This window comes from Aythya fuligula, chromosome 2 (assembly GCF_009819795.1).
Source record: "Aythya fuligula isolate bAytFul2 chromosome 2, bAytFul2.pri, whole genome shotgun sequence".
Lineage (NCBI taxonomy): Eukaryota > Metazoa > Chordata > Aves > Anseriformes > Anatidae > Aythya > Aythya fuligula.
Genome location: NC_045560.1, coordinates 68,460,917 through 68,486,688, shown reverse-complemented (window position 1 = coordinate 68,486,688; position 25,772 = coordinate 68,460,917). Strand labels below are relative to the sequence as shown.

Below are 25,772 nucleotides of genomic sequence, written 5' to 3'. Positions count from 1 at the left end.
TAAATCTACATTGATTTCACTCAAGTTAAGCACAAATGGAAAAGGTACTGGTTTTGGTTGCAGATTTTTTACTGAACTCCAGAAACGTAGTGCCAGAAGAAAACTCAATACATCCCCAGCTAACCTTTTTACTTAAAATAGATAAGCCATAGCTTATTCCTTCGGTATGGTCAGTTGTCCTATCTCAAAAAAAAAAAAAAAAAAAAGTATTTGCAATAATTTAAGTTGATTGTTTCATGTCCTTCCCCTCTTGACCAAAGGAAACAATTGTTTTTAAAATCAATACTGGAATAGTTGGTATTTTATTCCATGTATGAACTCCTGCAATTAGTACTTACATTAGATTCTTTGTTTTCTTCTCTGTTCTATGTTTGTCCCTGTTTTGTATTCCTTTCTTTTTGAATAGAAACAAACTTTCTAACCCAGTCATTGAGAAATTCAAAGTAAGAATCCTCCAGGAGTGACACCAAGGTGGAAAATGAAGGATCCAAACTAGTTTCATCCATGCTCTCCCTAATCTCTTAATTTGAGATCTGAACTGTAAATTCCTCTCTTTTTAATATTTGATCTTGCTGGTGAAGATGCAAGCTATGGGTCAGACCCTGAGCCATCTCCAGTTTGTGTCACTCCCAGGATCTTCGCTGCATGGCTCCTGCCAGGTAAGACTGGAAGTAGTTTGAGGCTTAGAAATGGTCTAAAACTTGTGACTGCTCCCAGCTTCCATATATCCTGACAGCAGATGTTTTGCAAAACCTTGTTCCCAACAGCTGTAGAGGAAATAATATTGCTGCATCATATAAGGGTAGCCCTCAGTGCCAAAACCTCTGCTGGTGTAAATTTCAGATCTCCATGATCTTTGACTGAGCAGCAAATAAAATATCTGTGCCGAGGATCAGGCTCCTCATTTCTAGATTAGTGGTTAATAATATCCTATCAAAGAGATATAAGAGGGGATCAGAAAAGCTCATCAAAGTGTTCAGTGACATGGCAGCAGATTTATGAGAAAAAAAGATGTCATTATAGAGAAAAAAAAAAAAAAAAAAAGAAAAGAAAGAAAAAAGAAAGGTCATATTCATTAGTAAGAAAGGAAGACCTGAAGAAGGTATTACAGATCTTCAAGCACTTTAGACTTTTGTTGTTAAGAGACAGGGGCGTTTCCCTAGGACATTTAATTAAAATGAGGTACTGCTTCTCTTTATTTTTACATTTTCAATCTTTTTATTCTCATAGCAATACATCTTCGACTGCTTCCTTAAGCATTAACGGCTGATTTATTTAATAAAACTGAGGACTGAGCATCAGTGGAAATACTGCTTCCAATGGAATGCTCTCATGCTGTGATTGGTGAAGTGCTAAGTAATTTGCTTTTAATGCTAGCACATACTACTTAGCACTATATTTAACTGAATGATGAAAATCACTCATTTTTCATCCCCTTCCTTAACTGGTGCTTAATCTATCTACTGTACTGTGAGCCTAGCACCAGATATATTCTAATAGACCTTGCACTCCAATCTACAACAAGCATTTTAATTTTTAATTCATACTTATGTCTTTATCCTTTAATAGAACAGAACTACAGATGGGGAGTATGTTTTAGATAATAAGAGCACAGTAGGTACCTAGGGAAACTACACCACTAAAAGGATTCTTTATTTACACTTTTCAGTAATGACTACATATATATAGCTACATGGGAGAACATTGTTGTAAAGGAACACTGCATAGGCAAGCAATTACTATCCAACTATTACTGAGCATTATGGATTATGTTGCTGATAAGAGCACTTTGGAAAATCATTTCAAAGCCAAGTAACATCTATTGTATACTGACCAACAACCACAGGAACTCACAGGATGCAAGCAATCAAAATTAATAGGTAGTATGCTACCCTTTCAGGAAAAAAGAGAAGAAAAAAAAAAAAAAAAAAGATAAGATAAATTTAGTTAATATTTAAACCTACTTTAAACTCAGCTTTCAAGAACAGGTACTGTTGCAGAATTGTAGCTCCCAGATCAGATGAAAGCCAGTGGAAACATAACTGAGGGGATAAAAATGGTGGACCAAGTCTTTCATGAGAAATAGAGACTTAAGCCCAGTTCTACATTTGTTAAAAAATAAATATAGTCCTATCAGAACTGAAAGAGAGGTCATCCACCTCCACAAATAAGATTCAGTATTTCTATAAAACTAAATACTGGCATAATACCTATAATGAAGTTAAAATCTTACAAATCCAGATTGAAGTGTCTTAAATCAATGATGGGCAACCTAGGATATACTATTACCCAAAGGGATTTTTACAATTATATTCATTTATGTTCAAAAACAAAGCCTAGGCCAAGAAGATGGGCCAAGCACTATGCTGCCTACAGTAGTCTATCTATTTGGTACTGTCACCCATAAGCAGCAGGAGGTTGAATAGAAACACCACGACTCATAGCTGAGGACAGTCATATACACAATCCTAGTGACCTCCACCACATTGTTTTTGTTGCTTCTTGTCAGATGCTGGGGCAATTGGTAAAAAGTGAATTCTACTCAGGTAGAAAAATTCCACAGGGAAAAAAAAAAAAAAAAAAAAAAAAAAACACATAGGACTGGACAGCCTCTCTTCATTTAGCTTCCTTTTCAAAATTATATGCAGTGGTTTGAAATGTCAACAGGCAAAGCAAAAATGAATAAGGCAATTTTATTCCTGTATGATGGACAGAAGCTATCCAAGTGATACCTGATGCAATAGAACCCACAGCAATTAAATCACTGCTTATAGGTATTCAGAATAATTTTAACACCATTCTGTCATAATGTAACACACACACATGTATGCTCACAAGTCAATTAGAAGTAGGAAAAAATGGAAACCAAATCATTACACTGCAAACCCAAAGAAATAGTGTTTTCAGGATTGACATTTAAATCTCCAGGTTGCTACCTAACAACATTTAAAAATTATTCAGATGGTAAGAACAATAGATGTACATAACAAAATTAATCAACAATGTTCAAAACATCAGGATATATCTTACAAAGTTAAGTGCATCTGAAAAAGTTTTTACAGATCAGTGTAAACACATAGACACCAGAAAAACATACTAGTTGGAAAAATGTCACCAATACTTATGTTATTTGATTAACTGTTCTACATGAATGATTGAAAATTGCAGAAAACTAAGACTCTTCCTTCTTCTGTCTGAATTTTTAGGACAAAAAGGATTCTAGCACAGGGAATACCAGGAGTCAGGGCATGGGCTGTCTGCCATCTATTTCTTCATTTGCTGCTGACTTCCATGACCTTGGAAGAATGACTTCACCTTTTTTGCTTCTGTTCCTCTTCCCACCATCTCCTTCTGCTGTCTTTTGTAGTCCTTGCCTTGGGGCATGGACTTCCATTTCTTATGCAGTTGTGTGAAGCCAAATAGAATAGGCACTGACTGGTTCAAACTAATGAGAAATACTTGAATACTGATAAGAAAACATGAGGCTTTAAGTTGTTGTAACTTCCAGAGAAGTAGGTTTGATTAACATTAAGACCCCAGCAAGATGTTCTCCGCTGGGATCTCATAAATTTTGCAGCCTGTTGGGACTTGGCTTCAGAACTGGTGGTATTTCTTGGCATGAAGCCATCATTGCTCCTCTTCTGGACATCTTTGTAACCTTGCAATTACTATAGTGTTGTGTTTTTGAACAATTACTGAAAACACCAGCAATGTTTGATTCATGAAACTTGAAAGAAATCAGCAACATTTTCCCTACCACTACAGTGGAAAGCAGCTATAAGCAAACCTGAGAAGTGTGGGAATGTCCCACTATATGGAAGGAAAAGTCTTATAAAATTACTAGATATCAGATCTATGAACAGATCCAATGAGCTCCCCACAGTGAAATGTTAGTTGAAGCTATAGAAGAGTAATGAATGGTGCATTTGCAGGACAATTCTGTATGCACAGAAGTGTGGACATCAGAACCATAAATCCTGTCAGACAGTAATCATAGTATGGATTGTAAATCAGGGTGTAAATAATTCTGTGAACTATGCAGTCCTCCAGGAATTAGCTCTTATTGGAAGCAACGTGATTTCCTGAAGATTAAAAAAAAAAAAAAGATGTAGAGAAAGACGTTGTAAATTCATGGATCACAGTGTACCAATAACCCCAACAAGAATGGCACATAAGCAAGACTCCATACACTAAATTAATCTATTTTCATTTAAAAAACTATGCCTTCTGTGCATATGTGAACTTTCCAAGGCTCCTCTGTCAGCAGACAAGATTACCATGGATTTAAAAGTAACACAGTGCACTTGTATCCAAGCTTTGTTCCTGAGAAGGCATTAGAAAACTCACACTGAAAAGTCTCAGATAAGTGCATGGATCTGGTGAAGCCATACCTGGTACTGAGATCTCGCAAAAGAACCAAGAGGAAAGTGTTTATCTTACAGTATAGGGAAGTCTATGGACACCCTGTGTGTTCTATAATTCTCTGTTATCAAACACCTTGACACTACCTTTGATAAGCAGCAACTTCACTTAATAATTTGACATACATGTGCACTTTTCATCAGTGTAGTCAATGGAATTTTTCACACTCTGTTTTTCACTGTGAAAAATTTTTCACACAGTGAAAAATACAGTGCAAATCTGAGAGATTGGAGCCATCACAGCAGATGCTTTTGGACTTTTGCACCCAGACCAGTATATGTGGACATCTACCTAATTACAAATTAAGTAGCTGATTTACACCTGCCCTCAGCACACTTGTAATGCTAGCCCTTGCTCCAGATAGATTGCTCTGGGGTTGCTTTACTGCTATCCTGAGCTGCAGAATGGAAAGCGTGACTGGGCCTGAGTAATGAATGACAGCTCCTCAGCCTTCAGGACTCTTCTGACAGACCTTTGGAACTACCTAATGAGGAAGACTTGCTAGAAAACACCACTGTGAAATTTCCTCCCTAACAAATCATACTCTGGTCTTTCCAAGGGAAAACTTGTTTTCAAATGACCTGTTTCCTTTTGTACCTCTTATAATTTTGTGTTTAGGTATCAGTATTGCTTTCCACCTAGGTACAGAAACTGAAAATAATACCTTTCCACCTAGCCACACTCCTCTTTCTCTTCTTCAACTTGGTATCTGAAGATGTATGAAGCATACTGTTCATTTTATTTACGTGTTCCTGAGCTGTGCTCACTTCATTACACAGAAGACTTATTCCAGTAATATCACCAAATGCCTGAAAAAGAGAACAGACAAACAACAAATTATTACGGCAGCATACAGTGAAATATCAGTGAACAGAGATGACTTTGATTGCACTTCCCCACCTCTCTCTTCTTACTTTCAAAATATTGTGGCTTAGAAGCTTTTTTGTGTGTGATTTTTTTTTCTGTCATACTAATAACCCCACTTTACAGCAGCTTACATTTTAGCTTTCATGGTTCAGTTCCACTCCTAGGCCTTACAACAATTTTTATAACAGTTCTGCCAAAATATTATAAAGTAAAAGTTACTGTAAATGTATTCACTAATACAGAAATAGCAGTGAGATTAGCAATTTAAACGCATGTGAAATGTGAATTCACCTGTTTTTTTCTCAGATTCTAAACGCTTTAGTAAAACAGTGGAGTGGGGATTTTTATGCCCGTTGCTTTATTATTTTCTTCTTACGATGTTCTTGACACATGGAGATTTGAGTGAATAAGGAATAGACCTTCAAAGAGGAAAATTGTGGCCATGAGGAGAAGATGATGTGTTATAGAACGGGAAATTGGTTAGAAGCCTCAGCTCCAGCTTGGCTGGTTAGTAGCTACCACATCACATTAGATCTTCTGCTTGTGTCATGTGGGTGGCATGTTGCACAAGAGTGCCCTGGTTCTGATTCCATTCACTTTCTGGAGGGCCCATATAAGAGAGATTTTGCTCAGCTGAATGTGAGCAGAAATCAAATTTACGACTATGAGAAGTAACAGATCCTCAGCTCTGTCTAGCTGCTGTTACTCAAATGCTAACATGGACAAAAGTGGATTGCTCAAGTAAAAAAATAATTTTGTAATGAATTTTTCTATTTTCAACCTGTTTCAGTACAGCTGTAATAAATTATACAAACGTTAGTTTATGTACAGGAATAATCTCCAATTTCTATTGCAGTTTTATGTACTTTTATTATTCCTCTGATGAAGTATCTTATATCCGCTTATACCATCCTCTTGATGAAGCATCTTGTTGTACGTCTGTATTTGGTACCTTATGAAGTTGGGAAGTGCTGTTACCTTTGGAACTGGTGTATACAGGTAAAGTAGAGGACATCCTCTGATCACGTTAAAAATTCTGGCAGAATGATGGAATGATCTTGTGCATCCTACATCCTAGGCAAGTTTCCTCACAACAGGCTACACTGTATTCTTACTTAGCTACTACTTACACAAAACACCTATTACTTCATTTTTAGTTTTCTTCTTTTACAAAAAGAGGTAGTCCAGGTTTAGATTGTCATTATCTGTTATTATCTGTGGTATAAATTATCTTCAAGGATATCACCAGCGTGGCTTCACAACACTTTTTCAAAATACAAACTCAAGAAGACAGAAGAGAAATAGGGCTATTGAATCATCATTGAACTGACAGTAACAGCAGGTTTGTGTTTTTTGTTTTTGTTTTCTGCTGCACTAATCTGAAGAAAAACCCCATAAATATCATCACAGTGCTCGTGTAGATTTTGTCCTAATTCCCTAGATGCTGGAACACTAATTTCTATGAAAAAAAAAAAATACAGAAGGTGCACAGCGTTGCTGTCTGTTGGTGTTGGTTAACACACCAAAACCTCCTACAGATCTGGTCATTCCCATACCCACTGACCAAAATAATGGAAACCCTTTGCTACACTTGAGGTGCTACTGTTTACTTGTGTACTTTAAATTTAAGTTTGTATGGATATGTCGGATTTTTAGACTTGATCAGATGTTGTGCAGAGTTCTGTTATTAAAGTCCAAGTTGTTTATGAAAGTAACTTAATAGCAGTAACCTTATGGTTAATCAACTGTGTAGGAAAGTTCACTGTGCACTTACTGCAGTGTAATTATAAAGTGAACAAAAACATAATTGATGCATTTTGTCAATCTCTGTAGCTGCAAGGTACTTTTTTAAAGTTGTTTTTTTTTTTTTTTTTGGGGGGGGAGGAGGTAAAATAAATTAATGCTGTATTGGCAATTATCCTTTGACTTCAGAGATTTTACTGCTGATTCAAGTAAAACTACATTTTAAAACCACGTGAAAGATTATAAGCATTTAAGAGTACAAAATACATTCTGCTGCAATGAGTGTGTGTATACTCACAACATAAAGCCATTCAGAAAATCACTGAAAGTACAGCACATCTAGGTGTTTAAAGTGTTTTAGAACTGAAAGGGAATAGTTTGGATACAAAATAACACTTTAAAAGTACCCTCTAATTACCAGCACTGATGTTTGTTATGCAGCACAACTACAGTGATATGACATTTTTCTCATGGGTGTTTCCTCAGACTGAATTGATGTGCTTTCCCATCTCTTCTGTGAACATTTGAATAAAGCAGCTCTAACTCCACAGGTCCCAGTGGAAAAATAAATGTAAATAACCATGCCCTTAAAATATTTATGTGTATGTTGGCTGGGTATGTAACCCTTTCTCCTCACCCTATGCTCTCTGTCAGTAATAAAGAAGCCAGCATGATTTAACATTGAGGATTACATGTATGTAGAACAAGGCTATAATGCCACAGTGTAGGTATTTCTGTCATCTGCCAGTTACCTGAAAGCTTGCACATCCTGCTGAGAGCCAGTGGTGGACCTGTCTGATCACTCTCCTGCTTGTTCTGAGACCATGGCCTCGACTGCAAAGACAGGACTTGTTGGAAATACATCTTGTTTCCCATGGCTCTGTGGGTTTCTGAAGCAGGGAGTAGACCAAACCTGGGATTTGAAGAAAACTGGAGAGAGGCCACATGCTGTCTTCTGTATTTCTGTCCTGCCGCATGAATCAGCATAACCTTGATAGCAGCTGATAATGTATTAAGCCAGTTTCCATTTAAGACTATACCTCAATTTACTGGGAAATTAAAAAATAAAAGGACTCAGTCTTACACCTGAAAGAGTAAACAACCAGAAACTGCACGTATTCATGCATAACTTCTCAGCTGAGATGCAGTGTGCGCATCCTTTTCCTCTTTAGCAATGGGTTAGCTTAGCCACCACAAAGGCATGGAACAAAATACTGTGTCTATTTCAGGACAGAAATGACATGTGCAAGATGAACTGAGTCAATTTAAGAGAAGAGCATACAAATTCAAGGTTTCTCCAGGAAATTCTTCTGAATGCTCTCATCTTTTCATTGGGGTGAAAAGAACCACCTGGACAACTATTTCATGTCTTAAACTGATTATCTTCAATTGAGTTACATCAGTAAAGGAAAAATATATACTGGTAAATATAGCTTTAAATAGTCTGATTTAATTCTTACTTGCAGAGGAACTATACTGCCATGAACCTCAACAGAAGGTCCGTATCTTTGTAGGCTGTACTAATTTGATTGCTTATTCCAAGGGGAGTATCCCTTAGCTGACTTTTATCATGTATGATTCCCAACTGATTCCCAACTCAGTGTATATTGATATGAAACAATGGTGATCATCCTCCTGATGAACACAGTTGAAAAATATTACTTGGCTTCAACAAGGCAAGAATAGATCTCAGAGTCAGCAAGGCAGCACATGGTGAAGCCCGTTCAACCCAGGAATTTGTGCACATATGATGCATTTATGTGGGTGGAATTGTTCTTGCTACACAGTCTGGGGTAAACCTTTGCCACTCTAATTTGCACTCTGTTGCACAGGGTGCAACTCAGGAAACCAACTCACTGTAAACTAGCTGTGATTGCAAATGATCTGGCATGATGCTGCTGAAGCCAACCAACATAAGGCAATTTATACCAAAGTATCACCTTTGCCCAATCCTCAAAAGGAAGGCTTCACTACACACCTCAGCTTATCCAATACATGGTGTAGAAAGGCCAGATCTTTCCTGCTCCATCTGCAGGGTCTGTTGATATGGTGAAGCCATTTGACAATGACGCCATAAGGTAATACATCAATTTCAGTCACTGAACTAGAGCAACCCTCCTTCTTTCACTTCTTCATAAATCTTTAGTGACCACTGCAGTAAGCAGTCCTTATGCAATTTGTATGTGGGGATTCTGTATTCAACTTGGCCAATTCATTCCATTACCAAAGTTAGACCCAGAAAAATCTGCACTCAGATACATGAGTAAATTCCACTGGTGCCAGCTGTATGGCTTACGCACATATAGGAAAAAACAAAACAAAACAAAACAAAAACAAACAAACAAAAAAAAAACACCACCAACAAAAACAGGACTAGTATTCATAGTAACATTGAGTATATAAAAAGAATTTGTGGAATTAAGAATAAAACATGAGGCAATTTGTTGATTTGCCCAGGGAATACATTGGAGTGACAAATCTGTGGATTATTCTAAGGTTGGTTTTTAGTGTCATTATCAGATCCAAGAACTGTATATAAAAACACAGTCCTTCATATGCTAAAGATATAGTTTGCTCAAACAATTGTAAAATATTCAGTATTCTTAAGATTAAATATCTGAATATTGCTTCTGAAGGAACAGCTGTCAGCTTAAATCTAAAGTCTAGTTTGTTTACTGGCTGTATTTTATATCTGTTAGAAAATGACACCAAATAGCAATAAAATTGTTGTAAGTATTCTACAGGGGAATATAAATGCCCTTTGGTTACAGTGTACATATCTTTATACATAATTCCAGTATATTTTCCCTAGAATTACGTTAAATATGTAAAAAGCCTTTTCTCATAAAGGTAAAAATGCTAGATGTTTCCAAGCTGTAATTTAGCATTAGTGTCAAGATTGCTTCAGAAAATAAGCTATGGTTACTGTTTCATTCTTTTTAAGTGTCACTCAGCATACCATATCTGATCTTGTATTCAAAATAAACTTATATGATTTTATTCACTTTTCCAGAAATGCAAGAGAATTTAGACATAATTTATAGCATACGGATTGATGTAAATAGCTTAAACTAAGTAATTGGCTGGTCACCTATGCTGTCTTATCCTATTACTACTAGGTACTTCTCAGATAATTAGGGAACACAGACCTCTTTTATCCAGGAAGTTTAAATTGGATGAATCCTTGTGTCATTTGTGTAGATTTATTTGATAGATGAAATCATACTTTACTAAAAGTTTTTCTACAATGCTGAGCTTTACTAGGCCTTTAATAAGAAACTGATTTTTTTGCTGAGTTAAAGTGACTTATCTTTAACCTTTTAATGAAAAATCAACTCCAGTCAGCAAAAGTTGAGATAAAAATCACCGAGTTGGTGTTATCACCATGTAGACAGCTAAACAGTTATCACTATCATTAACTTTTCTGTGCACGCATTTCAAATACATTTAAAATGCTAAAAATAATTTCCTGTATATTACAATAACATAAGATTAATGAATGAGGGAAAGCATGAAAAGTGATTTATTTTGGGAAGGTCATTTCTTGGTTAACCAACACCTAAATTGAATACTATAAAGGAGAAATATATTATAGGTAAAATGGAAAATGGGTTTTACTACATGAGAATTCTTAGAGTTTTACAATGCTTATGATAAAAAGGACTACAGTTACAAGTTTAACCTCTATAATTTTTATGCTACACATTAAAAAAATCTTTTTATTTAACATTTCCATGGCAATTTATACATGTTACCTTGTACTTAATGTTCATTTTAAAACAGTTATTTTTGCTTTCTGCTTAGGAAACCTATAAAACTACTTCTCATACCAGACTATATATATATGTGCGCGTGTGTGTGTGTATAAAAATACACATATATTATCTACCAGCAAAGTTAGACCTTTAATGGGAATACCATCCCTAGAAAAATATACATATTTTAAAGCAGTTATTACATAGAGAACCATTTATTCTTGCACAGTATACTTCTGTACATAGCATTTAGTAGCAGGCCTCACTTACCGTAAAAAAGTAATAATAATAATATCAAAGTGACTTTTGGCTCCTTGGCTTAAGAGAAATTCACACTGAGTTCCTTGCTGAACTAGGACTGTAAGAAAAACTTGCCTTTTTTTATTTTTTCAGTGAAGTAAAAATGATTAGTATTAGGTAGCTAATATAGTGTAAATTCCTTACAAGCAGCCAAAGACAGTGAAGCAAAATTACGCAGAATTCCTTTTATGTCTGTCAAAGAATATTTGCAGATAGAGAAAGATTGGTTTGAAGCACTGAGGTTGAAGTCACTGAGAGCTGGACACATGAAATTGAGGAAGAATTTGTCCTTTTGATTTAAATAATGTTCTCATATCTCATGTGTCCTTGACGAGGGACATACTGCCACCCCAATAACCAGAACTCGCTAGCCTGCACATACACCTCAGTTAGCTGAATGCTAAGAAACTACATTTCATGCTCTCAACAATGTTTACATTTGTACTCACTTTTAAAAGTTTCTGTGCTGTTTTCTGCCAAACTGCTTGTTTTCTTGTAATATTGAAATACACATTGTTTCTGTGGAAGACTACCAATACCAAGCAGCAATCATGCTGTAACGACAGTAAGCGCTGCACATCTGATTGAAGGACATTAGTCCCCAAATGTCTGAATTAATGAGGTCCCATTCTAGTAATTAAGAAGAGGTGTTACAGCTCTTTCAGGTATGATTCCAGAAAGTCATTGAAATTAAAAAGCCAAAGCCTTTTCATTTTTCTGTCTTCAGAGTTACATGTCCTCAGAGTTTCTTAATAAAAGTGAACAAACAAACAACAAGTTACACTGAAATAATTATATTTTCACCCTCAGTGGCTTACTGTACTAAAAAGGAGGACTGTTTTGCGGGAAGAAGATTCATGCAACCCCCAGTTCCTAGATGTTGTTGAATTACATTTTGTATTCTGCAGTTATATGACAGTACAATATCTTAGTATAAAAAATAGAAGTGAAAATTGGTTGTTTCTTGCTCCATGGAGTCTATAGATGAGGTAGATGTATATGCAAAGGCAGGGCAAGTTGCAGTTGCCACAAAGCAGCTCTCTATCCTACAGGCCATGTCCCTACAGTCCCAAGAACATATTTTGCACAAATATCTGATGTGAAGAAAGAGACTTGCTGATCACGAAGAAAGAGGAAAGGCAACTGTCATTTCTGAAGCAGAGACAGAATAGGTGACAATCTATGTCCTTGCCACTGTGGAAAAAGCCATCCCTCCTTACTGCTTCTGGTAGGGTAAGGAGGATAATAAACAGCAAAAGGGGATCTTGTCTTGTTTCTTCTGATGAAGTGTTATATCCATTCTGGCAGAGAATAGGAAAGATTATGCTCTGCAAATAGATTAAGTTAGGAAACTCCTGGAAGGTAGATGACTTGTTTACTCCGAAGGATAATGCAAATAAATACATAGCAAATGACACCAAATAATTTGAGGCTGGGGAATAGTTTGAAACCAAAATGGATATAAAAGATCTGGAAAAATTTTTCCTTGAGATCTCTGGGGACAAAATACCTAGCTAGCTATAAAATTTCAGGTTGAAAATGTTTATACATGGTGCAGTTGCTCACAAAATATGGCAGTTCAAACTCTTTAACCCAAGAAGTCCATTCTAGCCTTCATTTCCTACACTCTTAAAAGCTATACTTAGGACTTCAAAACAACTTTTTACTTAATCAATAGATTTTCTAAGCACTACTGCTTGTCTAGTCACAGCAGAGAAAAAAAATAATATTTTATATATATATATATATATATATATTATTCCTGAAGGGCAGCAACAGCAGCAAGTGACAAAACCCTATAATAGACCCACAATGGGTTTTTCTCACTCTGTCCTTGCTAAGGCCCTGGTTCTTGTACCAGAGAGAAAATGGAACCTTTCCCACAGAGATTTCAATGCAATATGGAAAATGGGAGACTTTTAAAATTTCCTCTCAGTGTACAAATGGAATATAACTTACCACTAGTGAGTGCATAGTCTTAAAACTCATTAACTTATAAAACATCCCTAATTAGGGACTGAATTAGAAAGCCATGACCCATAAAACACACAAATGTAACATTACATTCATTATTGGCTAAATGTAAGATCAGGATGTAAGTGTTACTGAAATTATTAGCCGAGCATGTTTCTGAATTGTAATTGTATTTAGGTCTACAAATATAAATGCAGCAAAGCATGCATTGATCTCCTAAATCAGAGGAACATCTTTCAAGATGCTGACATAAGACACAGCCATGCAGATTTTAGGTAAAGACAGCATTGTGGTGTAATATGGGAAACTATAAAGAAGTGGCTTGAGCCATTCATGTTACGCAGTGCTAACTTTTTTGATGCTGATCAGCATCAGTTTAGAAGCTGGAAGTTTCTGCAAAGCTCACTTGGGAAACCAAAATAAAATTATATGGAAAATAACAGAAATATAGAAAGGATTAATGAACAGAACCAGTACATCGAGTTAAGCTCGGTGACACATGCTTGAAGACCTTCCTACTAGGGTCTTGTGGAAGGAGGATGAAACCTGATGTCCAAAAAGCTGAGAACTTAACTGGGACAAAATGTTCTGCACAGAGCTATCATTTGTAATAGGTGGGAAGTAGGCATGGGGCTGCATTGTTGACCTCAAAACAGGGAAAAGGCCTTCTGGCAGAAATCTGGCAAATGATTTGTACAAGGAGCTTTGGTAACAAACTCAGGCACAGACCTGGATTTGCAGGTTTTTTTTGTGTTAATAATTAATTTCTACTTCATGTAGGCCACATGCCTTCTCTTGTTTTCTTTGGCCAGCTCTAAGACTCTGCTGTCTTCACTCTGGTGAATCACAAGTTCCTGGGGCACAGTATTATTCCTTGAGGACAGTTTCCTTTAAATTAAATTTTCTTTTAAAAGCCAAGTAGGGCAAAGACATTAACAGTAAAATATTTTAATGAAGAAAGCAGCCTCAAAACATTAAACAGAGGAGCAGAAGCAACTTTTTCTGCATTCTGGAAAGATATACTTGAACCTTCAATTTAGAAGTGAGCAACTGAAAAATCTGTATTTCAACACCATTTGTGCTGGCTTCCTATAGTAAGCAGACCTCTAAAATGATGCTTCCATTTCTCTGGGTGGATAAAGTAATATGCTTTCACTTTTCTTCCTCTTAGATGCCAGTGTTTTGTTTTATTTGTAAAGGTCTCTCAACTCAAGGCAACAAGGAAATGAACCTCTTCTAAGCACTTGGAACAAAACATCAATTCAAGGAACAAAATGGAGTCTACGAAACACGTAATAGACAATATTTTTTTTAACTACCATCCTGCATTGCATTTTAGTGCACAAACTGCTTACAGTGGGCCTAAAAATATGACAACATCCAGGATTCAATCAAAAACTTGCAAGAGGCCAGTAAGTCATATGATTACTGTATGTCGGTTCTGTGTCTGAAGAAAAAATAAATAATTCTACCATGCCTGTAGTTGCATATCTGTGCACACTGCTTACATAGTATATTTATATATAATAATTCCTGTATAGAATAACCTTATGTGTTTCTTAGCAATATATATTTACAAAATAGTTTTTTGTGTGTAGTTTCAATATATATCTTCCATAATTTCACTTGAATTGCTCTATAAACTATAATAAATTATTACTTTGCATGGTAAATGCATTAACTCATTAATTTTACAACACTGTTTAGGAGTGAAGTCTTCCTATAGAAGATCTCAGTGTATACTTCATGAAGGGTCTATTTCCTGCTTTGACCCTGACCTACTTCGTAAGTGCATGCCTTTGCCTTCAAAACCTGGATGTAAATAATCTGCTTGGACCTACCTCAACAATAGCCCCATCAGGCAGCCTGAGGAAGTGTCTGTACAGTTGCTGGAAACCGCCGAGGTGTACGGTGAACACCGACATGTGAACAGTGGTACCTCTTGAGGTAGCTGCCGAGTCAAAGATTCCATCCTGGTGCTGGAGGTCACAGATGGGGACACCAGACTTACTGCCATGGTCCTTCCAGATGTAATCATACACTGCCACCTAGTGAGACAGAAGGCCCCCCCACATACACACATGCGCACATATACAGAGTCCCGTCCCGTCCCCTCCCCTCCCGTCCCCCCCCCCCCCGTCCCCCCCCCACCAGAGGAACATATTTAATTAACTTCTGGCAAGAGCTTTACCGATTTAAAATGATTTTACAATAAATCTGCAAAGCCTGTACCATATGCAGTGCTTGCACACAGTTCTCTACTACAGATTTTTTATGACATAGATCTAAATAGAGGAGCTAGACAAATCCCTGGTGTATATTCTATAAAGTTAATTCTGCACAGATGAAGCTGTAATTGACTCCTGTATTAACGAAAAGTAGGGAAATCAAGCAGGGTAGGTTAAACAATCAAATGGCAATGCCGATTTAAAAAAAAAAAAAAAATCTTACTGATAATTTTGTGAACAAGTGAACAAGTGTTTCTTTTTCTCTCTTTGAGAAGCCTTTGCTCCTTTACCCATAAGCACTTTTTAGTCTCTGATCTCTGTGTAGTATTAAAATAACCTTGTGCTGCTACTGAATTGTAGATGAGGAAGGTGTATTTTAGTGTGTTGTATAAAGCAGATGTATTGACACAGTTACCTAGTTTCCTGTCTAACTGTAAACACGTTTGCTTGGGTAGGTTTTGTACCTTCTTGTGTCAGTCAGAACTTCCATTTAACCATTTCCATGTTAATTCTGTATGCAGGCTGAGCATAATTCAAAATTTCAGCTTGAACACAGCACACAGTTTAAGCACCTCATATCCTTAACTAGAACTGATAAAGAGCAGCATTTCTTTTTATACTCCCACTCAAAAGTAAGTGTTTTAACCCTTCACTTTTGTAAGGGAAACTTTAGTATAACTCTTTTTTTCCCCATGAGATACCACTCCTGTTTACAGTAGGAAGGGATTGCTTCACTGTGAACACTGCATCCTTCTCTGCAGCTTTGTTTTGTCCATTTCAGCTGCAACTGGGGGCCATGATTTTCACCAGCAGGGACCTTTGACTACCTTCACTCAAATAAATAAATAAATAACCACCAGTATTTTCAGTAAGTGTCAGAGCTGCATGTAATTTGCAGCATGTGATTACCATGTTAGAAGCCAACTCTAAGTTGCTCAAACCTTGCCCTTTGCTGGGGTGAGGGTCTCCTTTATGAGTTCCTAGTTCTGTCTGCCAACCCTGTGGTACTATATCCGTATGGGACCAGGTACAGCATCAGGAACCTGTGCCTTGCCACCCACCTCAATAGCAGATGGATCAGTAGGGTAACAAGGAGTCAGACAAATCCCCCCCGCCTCTTGACACATTTCAGGTCTGGTGAGCTCCCTCTCAGGACATTTATATAATTAGCTAAGAGAACTTAACCATACTGATTTGCACACTCTTCCCCCTGAAAGCACAGCCTGATTGTGAGACAACTGAGAGTGAAAAATCACCACCAAAACTGATGATGCCATGCTAAGTTGCATCACCCTAGTCCAGGCAAGGCATGGTGAGAACAGTAAATGGAACACTTGACTCATTGTCCCTTTCTCAAAGTTATCCAGTATCATGATTTTTTTCTGATGGCATGTTCAGCAATATGCAGGCACATACAATGACCAGAAATCAACCCCAGGAAAGGAAAGAGCAGCCACCATGATGTTGAACTGGGACTGGATTTAGACACCCCTGGTCTGGAGGACCATTTAAATTCCCTCCTTGCTAACACCATCCTAAAGTATTCAGTAGAGAGATGTCCACTGCCTTGAAACTTTCAAAATGCATTTCTGTGAAGTGATAGGTCGCTAGAAAGCTGCAGTGGCCTACATAACCTGAAGTAAGCTCCAAAAGTAAACTCTGCTGTCATCTGAAATCTCTATCATTAAGTTAATCAAAAATGTCCACTCATTTCCACAGGAATACAATATGAATTAATAAATCTACTGAGACAGGCTAGTCAAGAGACTGTGCATATAGGACATGTCAGAGGAACTGAAGTTAGCTATGATCTAGATTCACAAGGGCTGACAAGAAACCACAAAATGCCAGAACAGTGTACAGTAATCCTTAAATGAAATTCATCTTTCAGCAGAAAAACACATTAAGGATGGTAATTCAAAGATAAAAGAGGCAGGCCAGAACAGGTTCAAATGCTGACTATTTCACAACATAACTTAATTAAAGCAGGAGTGTGAGGCTGTTAATCGCTTTATAATAGTTCAGCTTGAAATGAGGTCTGATGTGATTGCCCTTATAGTTTATTTGTTTGTATTATATCTCAAAATGTTATGTAGATTTAACTGGTCTTTTATTGTCTTTTCTGATATTTTATTGTCTTTTCACTGGTCTTTATTGTAATTTTTTTTTCACCTTTCCATCCTCACATCTTTGTGCAAGTATGCAACGAAAAGAACTGGGAGGAAGGGTCATAAATTTAGGTCAGATCAGATGATTTAGTAAGTCTCATGTGGGTTTAAGTCTTATTAATAATTTTAATACATTCTTCTTTGACAACAATGATTTCAATCACTGCTCCTTTAGCGTACAGTGTGACGTAAAAATACAAAGACTTTTAAAGGAATAGAACATGCTTCTCATACAAAGAAGGTAAATTATATCACCTTTTGGAAGTTATAGTATATAACCTAGTGCAAAAAAATATATTTGTAAGTATAAATACAAATTTATTTTGTTACATATCATGCCATATTAAGTGTATAGAAATAACGTTCCTGAAGTAGGACGTTATCATTTTAAATACAAATATATTAATAAATATATATTTATAACTATATTGCACACATGATACCCAGCAAATTAGTACTAATATTTCCAAAGTCAGGGTGCAGAAAATGGGATGCTAAAGTTTTAGAATTATCATGAGCTTTTTTATTATACAATGGCTTTTGAAAAAAAAAAAAAAAAAAAAAAAATGGAAAAAAATTTCTCAGATTACCTCAGCTACAGTAGAAAAGTGAGGAAGACTGGAGTTAAATGTCATAAAAAAATATTTTTATTTTTTATTCAAGTAATTCTTAAAAAATTGAGAAATATACATATCCATGAGTGTCTAAATGCTTTACTGTGATTGGTACTGATTCTTCACTGCTTACAGCACTAACATTAACAATATCACGTGAATCAATTCCAGTCTCATACATTGTAAAATGTGTGAAGAATGCTTGAAAGCAGCATTCAAAGAAAAGACATAGAATAAGCAATACGGACCAAACCAACCAGCTGAGAATGGGCAGAACTGCAAGCTGGTCACGACAAATAATTAGCAAAAGTTACAAGCTGTTAACTTTAGGCAAAAGAGCAAAAGTGATGAAATTATGGAGAAAAAAAAAAAAAAAAAAAAAAAAAAAAAGACATCAAAAGTCAAGGGTGCTGTATTTACTTCAAATAACTTTCATAAACATGGTAAGTACATTTTTTGTTGTAACAGTTGTAAATATGGGAATTGCTGTCCTGGAGGCAATCTTCATTAAACCAGTGTAGTTCTACAATTAAAAAAAAAAAAAAAAAAAAAAGCTGGCTAGTATTAGCCTTTGAGGGAAGCTCAGCACCCCCTAAGTACTGTAAACCCTGTTGCTTTTTCTAAAAATCTTGTAACTGTGAAAAGAAGAACTATTTTGTACATGCAAGCTTGTATTGAATTACCTAAAATACCCTTGCTGCCCATGTCAAATGTATATTGGCTGTATCCAGATCCAGGTCAGGCTACCTCTGAACTTTACACTTAACTGGCTGTACCAGTGGGGAAATTTTCCAAGCCATGCTTGGAAAAAAAAAGCCATGCCATTTTCCAAGGCTGGGGTGCTTACAAGAAGCAAAAAATAATTTGGTTCAAATAAATCACAAAAATGGAAAAATGGAAAGCACGAGGAGAAAGGCACAAACAATAGGAACTATTACAACTGCCAAGAACGCGTATCATCATGAAGAAGTCATTACCAGTTACACCAGTACATCTCCCCTATTTAATCCTCACATGTACAAATACATGCATGCATGTGGTTATATATATATAGTGTATTTTGGTGGGGCAACATTATATGCTCTTGTGCCTGGAACTACAATGAAGCGTGCAGATATCTTGGGTTACTGAATGTTTTTAGTCTCCTGCTGGCAAAGGGTTTATGCCAGGCACAAGTGCATCATTTAGTAACCTCTCTTAACCCTGAGTCTAAAGAGCCAGATCTACAGCAAGTGCTTTTGAAGCAGTGTAATATCCCCCCCTACAACTGTCTGTAGTAACTCTCCAGACAGATAACTTGTTTCTAAATCTTTCTATCTGTGAACATAATGGACTAACATAATGGACCAATAGTGTCTGGGAATTGTTTATTTCAGTCAAATTATGAATGCCTGAAGCATTGTTGTTACAGTCTTTCTTGATTTATTTAATAAACTGACATGGACAGACTGAATGATGAAAATAACCATATACAGAGAAAAACCTCTTCGTAAACAACTGAGGAGAAAACCCAGAATAGATTTATGGCAAGCTGCTTAGCATTATAACACTAAGAAACAGCAAAGGATTTTGTTTGTTTGTCTCTGAATTGTGATAGCATCATGTTTCTGGATATGTCCAAATGGACAGTGATACAAATTTTTTATAGAGGACAATTTTGATCTCCTGTGTTTAGATATGACAAAGCAGTCACATACTTTTAGCCACAGTGCACCCACTACTAGTACAGCCTGCTGCTTACCATCCGATCATTTCAGATCTAAATCTTACATGGTTTTAAGTCTCCACACTTGAGTCATCTACAAATAATATACAAATACAGAAACAGACTCTTCCAAACAACAATAAATTTGAAAAATGTAATCCCAAGACTTATGTTAAGAACTGATGCTCAGTTCAGCAAAAGCCTTGTCTGAGCACAAGGTGAGTGAAAATTAAAGGCTGTAGCTTTTTTGTATTTCCTTGTGTATAGCAGTGCCTTTGTCCATTCATTTGCCCTAAGGAAAAAAGATAAAATACATTCCCTTTCTATTCCAGAGAATCCTACTCTATTCCAAGCCCAGAATAGACTTGGTTCAGATGGGTAAGAGAAAATCTCTCTCCATGCCTCATTTCCCAAATTTATAAGGGATGCTGGAATCAGTTACTTTAGAAAGCATCTTCAGTAACTTCAGACAGGATTTTATATACACAAGTGTTTAGGAAATGCTGTTTTCCCTATGGAAGTCAGAATTTAATGCATACAAGGGCATATCTGTGTAAATAAGAGTGTCTGTTGTTCATTATCTGCTCATCAACGTTTGCTATTCATTACTCATCTGTTTACAAATGTAATGTAGTCAGAAAGCAGAAATAATACTATATGACTTTGGTGACCAAACTATACACTAAAAACAACAAATAGTAAATAGATTGACAGCACAGTTCATCTTATGGGATAAAATAAGCCCACACAAGACATTCTGCAAAATTTTTTTAAAAACAAAAAACAACAGCAACAACAACAAAAAAAAACACCCTGACAGATCTGTAGAAAAATAATGTGGTTCAAAAAGAATCTGTAAACAGAAAACAAAAGAGCTAAGCTTGTTGATTAACCTATTTACAATGAACATTGTATGTTAAATATTTACTGTTTGGAACAGATTAAATATAGAGTAAGTAGTCTAACTTCTAAGGTAGTTGAAAGAAATAAAACTATGTTCACAGATTTCCTTCACCATGTCCAAGACCAGGTGCATGCAAGATGCATGTCTGGATATAAGCACGCTTTTACTCACCTGTGAATTATTTCAGATGGAGAGAACTGTTCCTGGCAGCTATGGAACATTTTTAAATCTGGGACATTTCATGGGCAGCAAATTAGTGGAGAACTTAAACACAACTTAGACTGTTGGCTTCTAGCTGCATCTTCTTCAGCTGCAGGTAATATTCTCCTGTGAAGAAGGCAGGATTGTGTGCCCTTGGGCCAGTGGGATAGAACACAATGTAAGGTGCACTCTTGTGCAGGGTGTGTTTTGTTGAATACCTAAGTCTGGGTTTTAAATATATTTTTTGTTTGTTTATTTTTTAATATTTTTCTGACAATAACAAAATTGCTGTAAGTTTTTTGTAAGAATCAGAATAATTTTCTTAATTTGCTTTCTCAGAGCCAGCTGTGTTTTCAGGCAGATGAAAGAGGACTAAGAAAAAGATGAAAAAAGAAAGCAAATTTCAACACTTCTGATTAAACAAACATGCCTTCTGCTTAGAAATACTGTCATTTCTTTCTGATCTTTCAGTAGTTCTAATGAGTGTACTGACTACTTCAACATGACTATTAATTATTAGCAAACAGATTTAGTACAGAGACATCTAGAAACTCTTGTTTTCACTGTGGCCCCATTGCTCTAGCTGCTGAACAAACAGGTAGAAGTGGACTGCTCCCAAGAACAAGGAGATAACATGCAGCAAGATCAAATCAGTAGCTGTATTAACACATGTATGTAGCTATTTGCTTTAACTGTCCCTAAATCATCTGTATTTCCCAAAAATCACCTGTAATTAGCTGCCTTCTTGCAGGCATCACTGCAGAGGCAAGTCTTGGAAAGAAAACTAGAGGAAAACAATTTTGCAACTTTCTTCCAGGCAGCAGGGACACTGCATTAGAAGGGCCTGGCATATTTCTCTACAAATTTGATGTACTATGGCAATAAAACAAATGCTGGTTTCATTGTAGACAAGAAGGGAAATAAAATAATGAAGAAGAGAAAAAGGTCAGGTACAATGAAAGAGCTTGGTCTTCCTTTGTGGTCCATACTGGCATTCCCCACTAACCCCAACTCATCCTCTCCCCAAGGCTCTTTTATTCTGCCTCCATATGGCCAGCAGCCTAATTGCAAGCTTAAGAGAGTCTAGTCCAGAAGTGCCTCAGTGGCAAAGGCATTTTCTTATTGTGAGCTTACTCTTTCTTTTTTTCTGCAGTATGGTTTTATTTTTTGAATCTCACAAATATTTTAACCATGCCTGGCACTGATGCTTCTCTGGAAATACAGAAATCCACTGTGGTAAGCAGACAAAGGGTCAAAGGTTCTGGGCGGTTTGCATAAGCCTTCAGTGAGGTATGCAAACCAGTTGGATCTGCAAAACTTGTCAGAAAACTTGCAAGATCAGGCTGCCTCCTGGGGCTCTGTGAGCATACCAAGAACCTCTAAGCAGTGTCTTTTTCCCTGCCTGAGTTGAGAAACCAGATAACAAAAATACTTCTGACAATAGTATTTCCCACTTGTAGCACAGTCACAAGTGTTGCTAGAACAGCTCCCTCTCTGATTTTTCAGGAGTACTGTCTTCATTTAGGCAGAGCCCATGAAGTACACACACAAAAAATAAATTATTACCAATAATAGTAAAAAAAAGCCTGCTTGAAACCCTAACAAATGGTTTATGGTTCAGGTTCAAGTCTTGGGCAAAAGTGTGGTGTGATTACATGTTTGGAAGAAAGACTCTATTCACATCTGATTTCACCTCAGCTGGTTTGCCCTTCCTGAATCAGAAGTAACCATGCAACTTATGCAGAAACAATTGCATCGTAGTATTGAATTTGATGTGCTTGGTTTGGAGGAAAATGGTTTAGTGTACTGTGACCAATTGTCTATTATAATGAATCTTATTATTAACAGAGTGTACTTTTATATCCTTATTTTTTCCTCCTTGGAAGATAGCAGAGTTTAGCATCTGATAAACATGTAAATCGCATTTTCCTTTTCACACAGGACAGATTTCAACTTCTGAACCAGCAATCAACAAAGATTCCCCTAGCTGTTGGGGAAAAAAAGTAAGTATTTATGAAGAAAGGCGTAATAAGATCAGAGGGAAGCCTGTTGTAAAAATGCACATTGCATAATACATGATGGATCATTTCTATTATTTAACTTTTGCACAGATATAACAATACAGAGATACGCTAACCATCATAGTCAGCATTAATTTACAGTGGGAGAAATAATTAGAATCTCACTTTTTCTGAAGAATGGAGTGAAAATGTAAACAATGCTTCCCTCCAGGCAAGTGCTTTATCAATGTGACAGGTACATTTGAATTTCCATGGGTGGGGGACATAATAGGTTATTTATGTGTCATTTTAATAGAAAGGCCCAACCATCAAGATGGACAGGAGACTTTATCAGTACTGCTGTTTGCAACTAATCCACCAATTTAATACCCCATGAAAATACCTGCAACAAAACCTGGACATTTTTCTTTTCCACTCCATTATAGGCAAATCAATATGGGTGCTATTCATCTCAAATCTTTGGCTCAGCAGGTGCCCACTACACAAGCTCCTCACAATATTGGTACATTGGCATAGCTGCATAAACATACAGATGTTGATGTCTGGTTCAACCAGTAGATCCAGGGCAAGATCATGTGGACTTCTAATTCACCATTCACCCCCAAATGCCAGTAAGTGGGAAAAGTGCTTGTTGCATTTTTTTTTTAATTTTTTTAATTTTTTGAGAAGAAGGAGGTGGCAACCTGCAATGTCATGGCATGGGCCCTTTGCTGGATATTTCTCTCAGTCAAGACTTCTGCACTGTCTGCTTTACCTTCTCAGACCATAAGGCTTCCTATAGCAATGACAGTTGTTGTATAGCCCAAAGCCATGACCATCCTACACCTAATACTGTGTTTTCTGTTTACTCTACAGTAGTGTTCCCACGTCACAGCTGTGGGCTGAGACCTGGCTTGTGCTAGGTACTATGAGAACCACCATGTGGAACAAAAAGAACCACCATGTGGAAAAAACAACTCTACTGCAATTCAAGAATAAACAAACCTGATCTTGCCAGACACTTCAATAGCGCACTGACTAGATGAATGTGATAGATTAGTCTTGGAAATCTTTACTTTTGGTCAAAATTACCAAATTTACTAGAATCTTCCCTCCTCCCTCCCCCCATGTCAATCTAACATGTAAACATATACACACATTATTGTTAATACTTATCAAAAAAATTATTTATTATATTCAGGATGCTATCAGACAGCAGCTGATTTTATTTTTAACACTGAAAAACTCCAGCACAACTTTTAAAAGTTTTCAATTATTGTAAATGTATTTAGATTAGATACTCCCTAGGTCACACAACGACCAGCGTATTTTTGGTGGTGAATTAGGCACAAGCCAGAAGAACATTATCCAACTCCCAGATGTAATGGGGCTATTTATGTAGATTTGCCATGAACAAAATGCATACTAGACACACCCTCTCATGTATTATCTCTGCTTAATTGCTGCTCTTTCTTGTATTGTGTTGGACTTGTCTGTGAGGTCCATTGACACATAGCCTTCATCTGACCCAAAATAATTTGGTAGCCACAAAGCAATTTTTGTTCCCTCCTTGATACTTTCAACTGTACTAGCACACCGCTTGCCCTGTTCTTGTCTACACTACTATTCCTGCAACATTCAACGCCCAGAGCATACAGTGACAGCTCCCACGTTCTTCACTAGTGTGCTTGTGTAGGTCTACAAAGCAACAGCCTAGCCTGATCCACACACAAAAAAAAGAAGTATTTTCCATTAGGGAGTATTTCATAAAACTTTTTTTCAAGAGCTGAAGGTTTTTATTATTACAAATCCATTCTCAACTGCATCCAAGCGCAGTTTCCAGATTCATGACCCACCAGGGTCTACATGGACTGGAAGGACAGTCCCCAACGAGCTTAAAAAGCCTAAAAGGAGATCTAAAGCAATAATGAAATCATCCACCATTCCTTTGTCCACTCAGAACCATGCTCTAATTATGTAAAATCTTTTCCTAAGAAACGCAGGTACAGCTCCAGAGATGTTATATGGACATGACTGGAAGTATATTCATGCCCCCTGGGAAACTCTTAAGACGGGCTACCCTTGTAACATTTTTGAAAAAGCAAGCAATTCACAACAACATAAATTTGATTAAAACCAGACCTGGGACATTTCCTATGCTCAGTCTGCAAAGCTCATGCATCCCTGTGGTTAATTAGGAAATATTACTCATAGTAAGATCCACTTATAAACTATAAGTTCCCTGAACACAGCATCTTAATAACCTTCAGGAACAGTTACTGTCCCAGTTTCCTCCCATTACTTTGAATATGGTGACCATGCTTTCTGGTAGGAGGACAATGTTACTTTTGGCACAGACAAAGAAGTACTATATACTGTCTTCCCTCCCAGGGCATCTGGTTGAACCTCAGACACAACTTACAACAGGAAGTCCAATTCTGTGAAGCAGAAAGTTTTTTGCTGCACACATCTGTCCTCCTAGGCTGAGAACAAGTGACAGGAGATCCGCAATGTGTATACATTCCATTCCTACAGATACTCTCCACAGCACCAGCTTGGAGTACCTTTGAACAACCCAGAACTGCAGCTGAAAACACAGCAGCTAAGATAAGTTTGCTACTGCTGGGGCAATTAATCCATGATACTCCTCTCCTTTGGGAGTCATTCAAGAACTTACAGGAGTCAGGCTGTAGGCTGGATGAAATTCCCTGGGACCACTGATGAGCAGTCACATGTGGGGCAGGAGAAGGGAGCCCCAGGAAAGATGTGGACTGGGATAGCACAACTGGCACCACTTAAGCAATTCACAAAAATCCTCAGCCCATGACCGAGGGAAAGGTATTCTCATTTCCTTACAGACCACTCATACACTGCCACAAGAAGTACATCAC

General features: G+C 37.0%; 1 protein-coding gene across 1 annotated transcript in view; it reads right to left on the bottom strand.

Moving 5' to 3' along the window:
- Window positions 1-3,264: 3,264 nt before the first annotated feature.
- The window catches only part of OFCC1 (orofacial cleft 1 candidate 1), a 185,336-nt gene continuing 162,828 nt past the window's right edge, over window positions 3,265-25,772 (bottom strand). The window contains exons 21-24 of the mRNA XM_032181084.1: window positions 14,903-15,109; window positions 5,087-5,231; window positions 4,392-4,404; window positions 3,265-3,466 (exon numbers count right to left, since the gene is read on the bottom strand). Of these exons, the coding sequence (XP_032036975.1) occupies window positions 3,265-3,466; window positions 4,392-4,404; window positions 5,087-5,231; window positions 14,903-15,109 (567 nt within the window). The remainder of the gene's footprint in view (window positions 3,467-4,391; window positions 4,405-5,086; window positions 5,232-14,902; window positions 15,110-25,772) is intronic.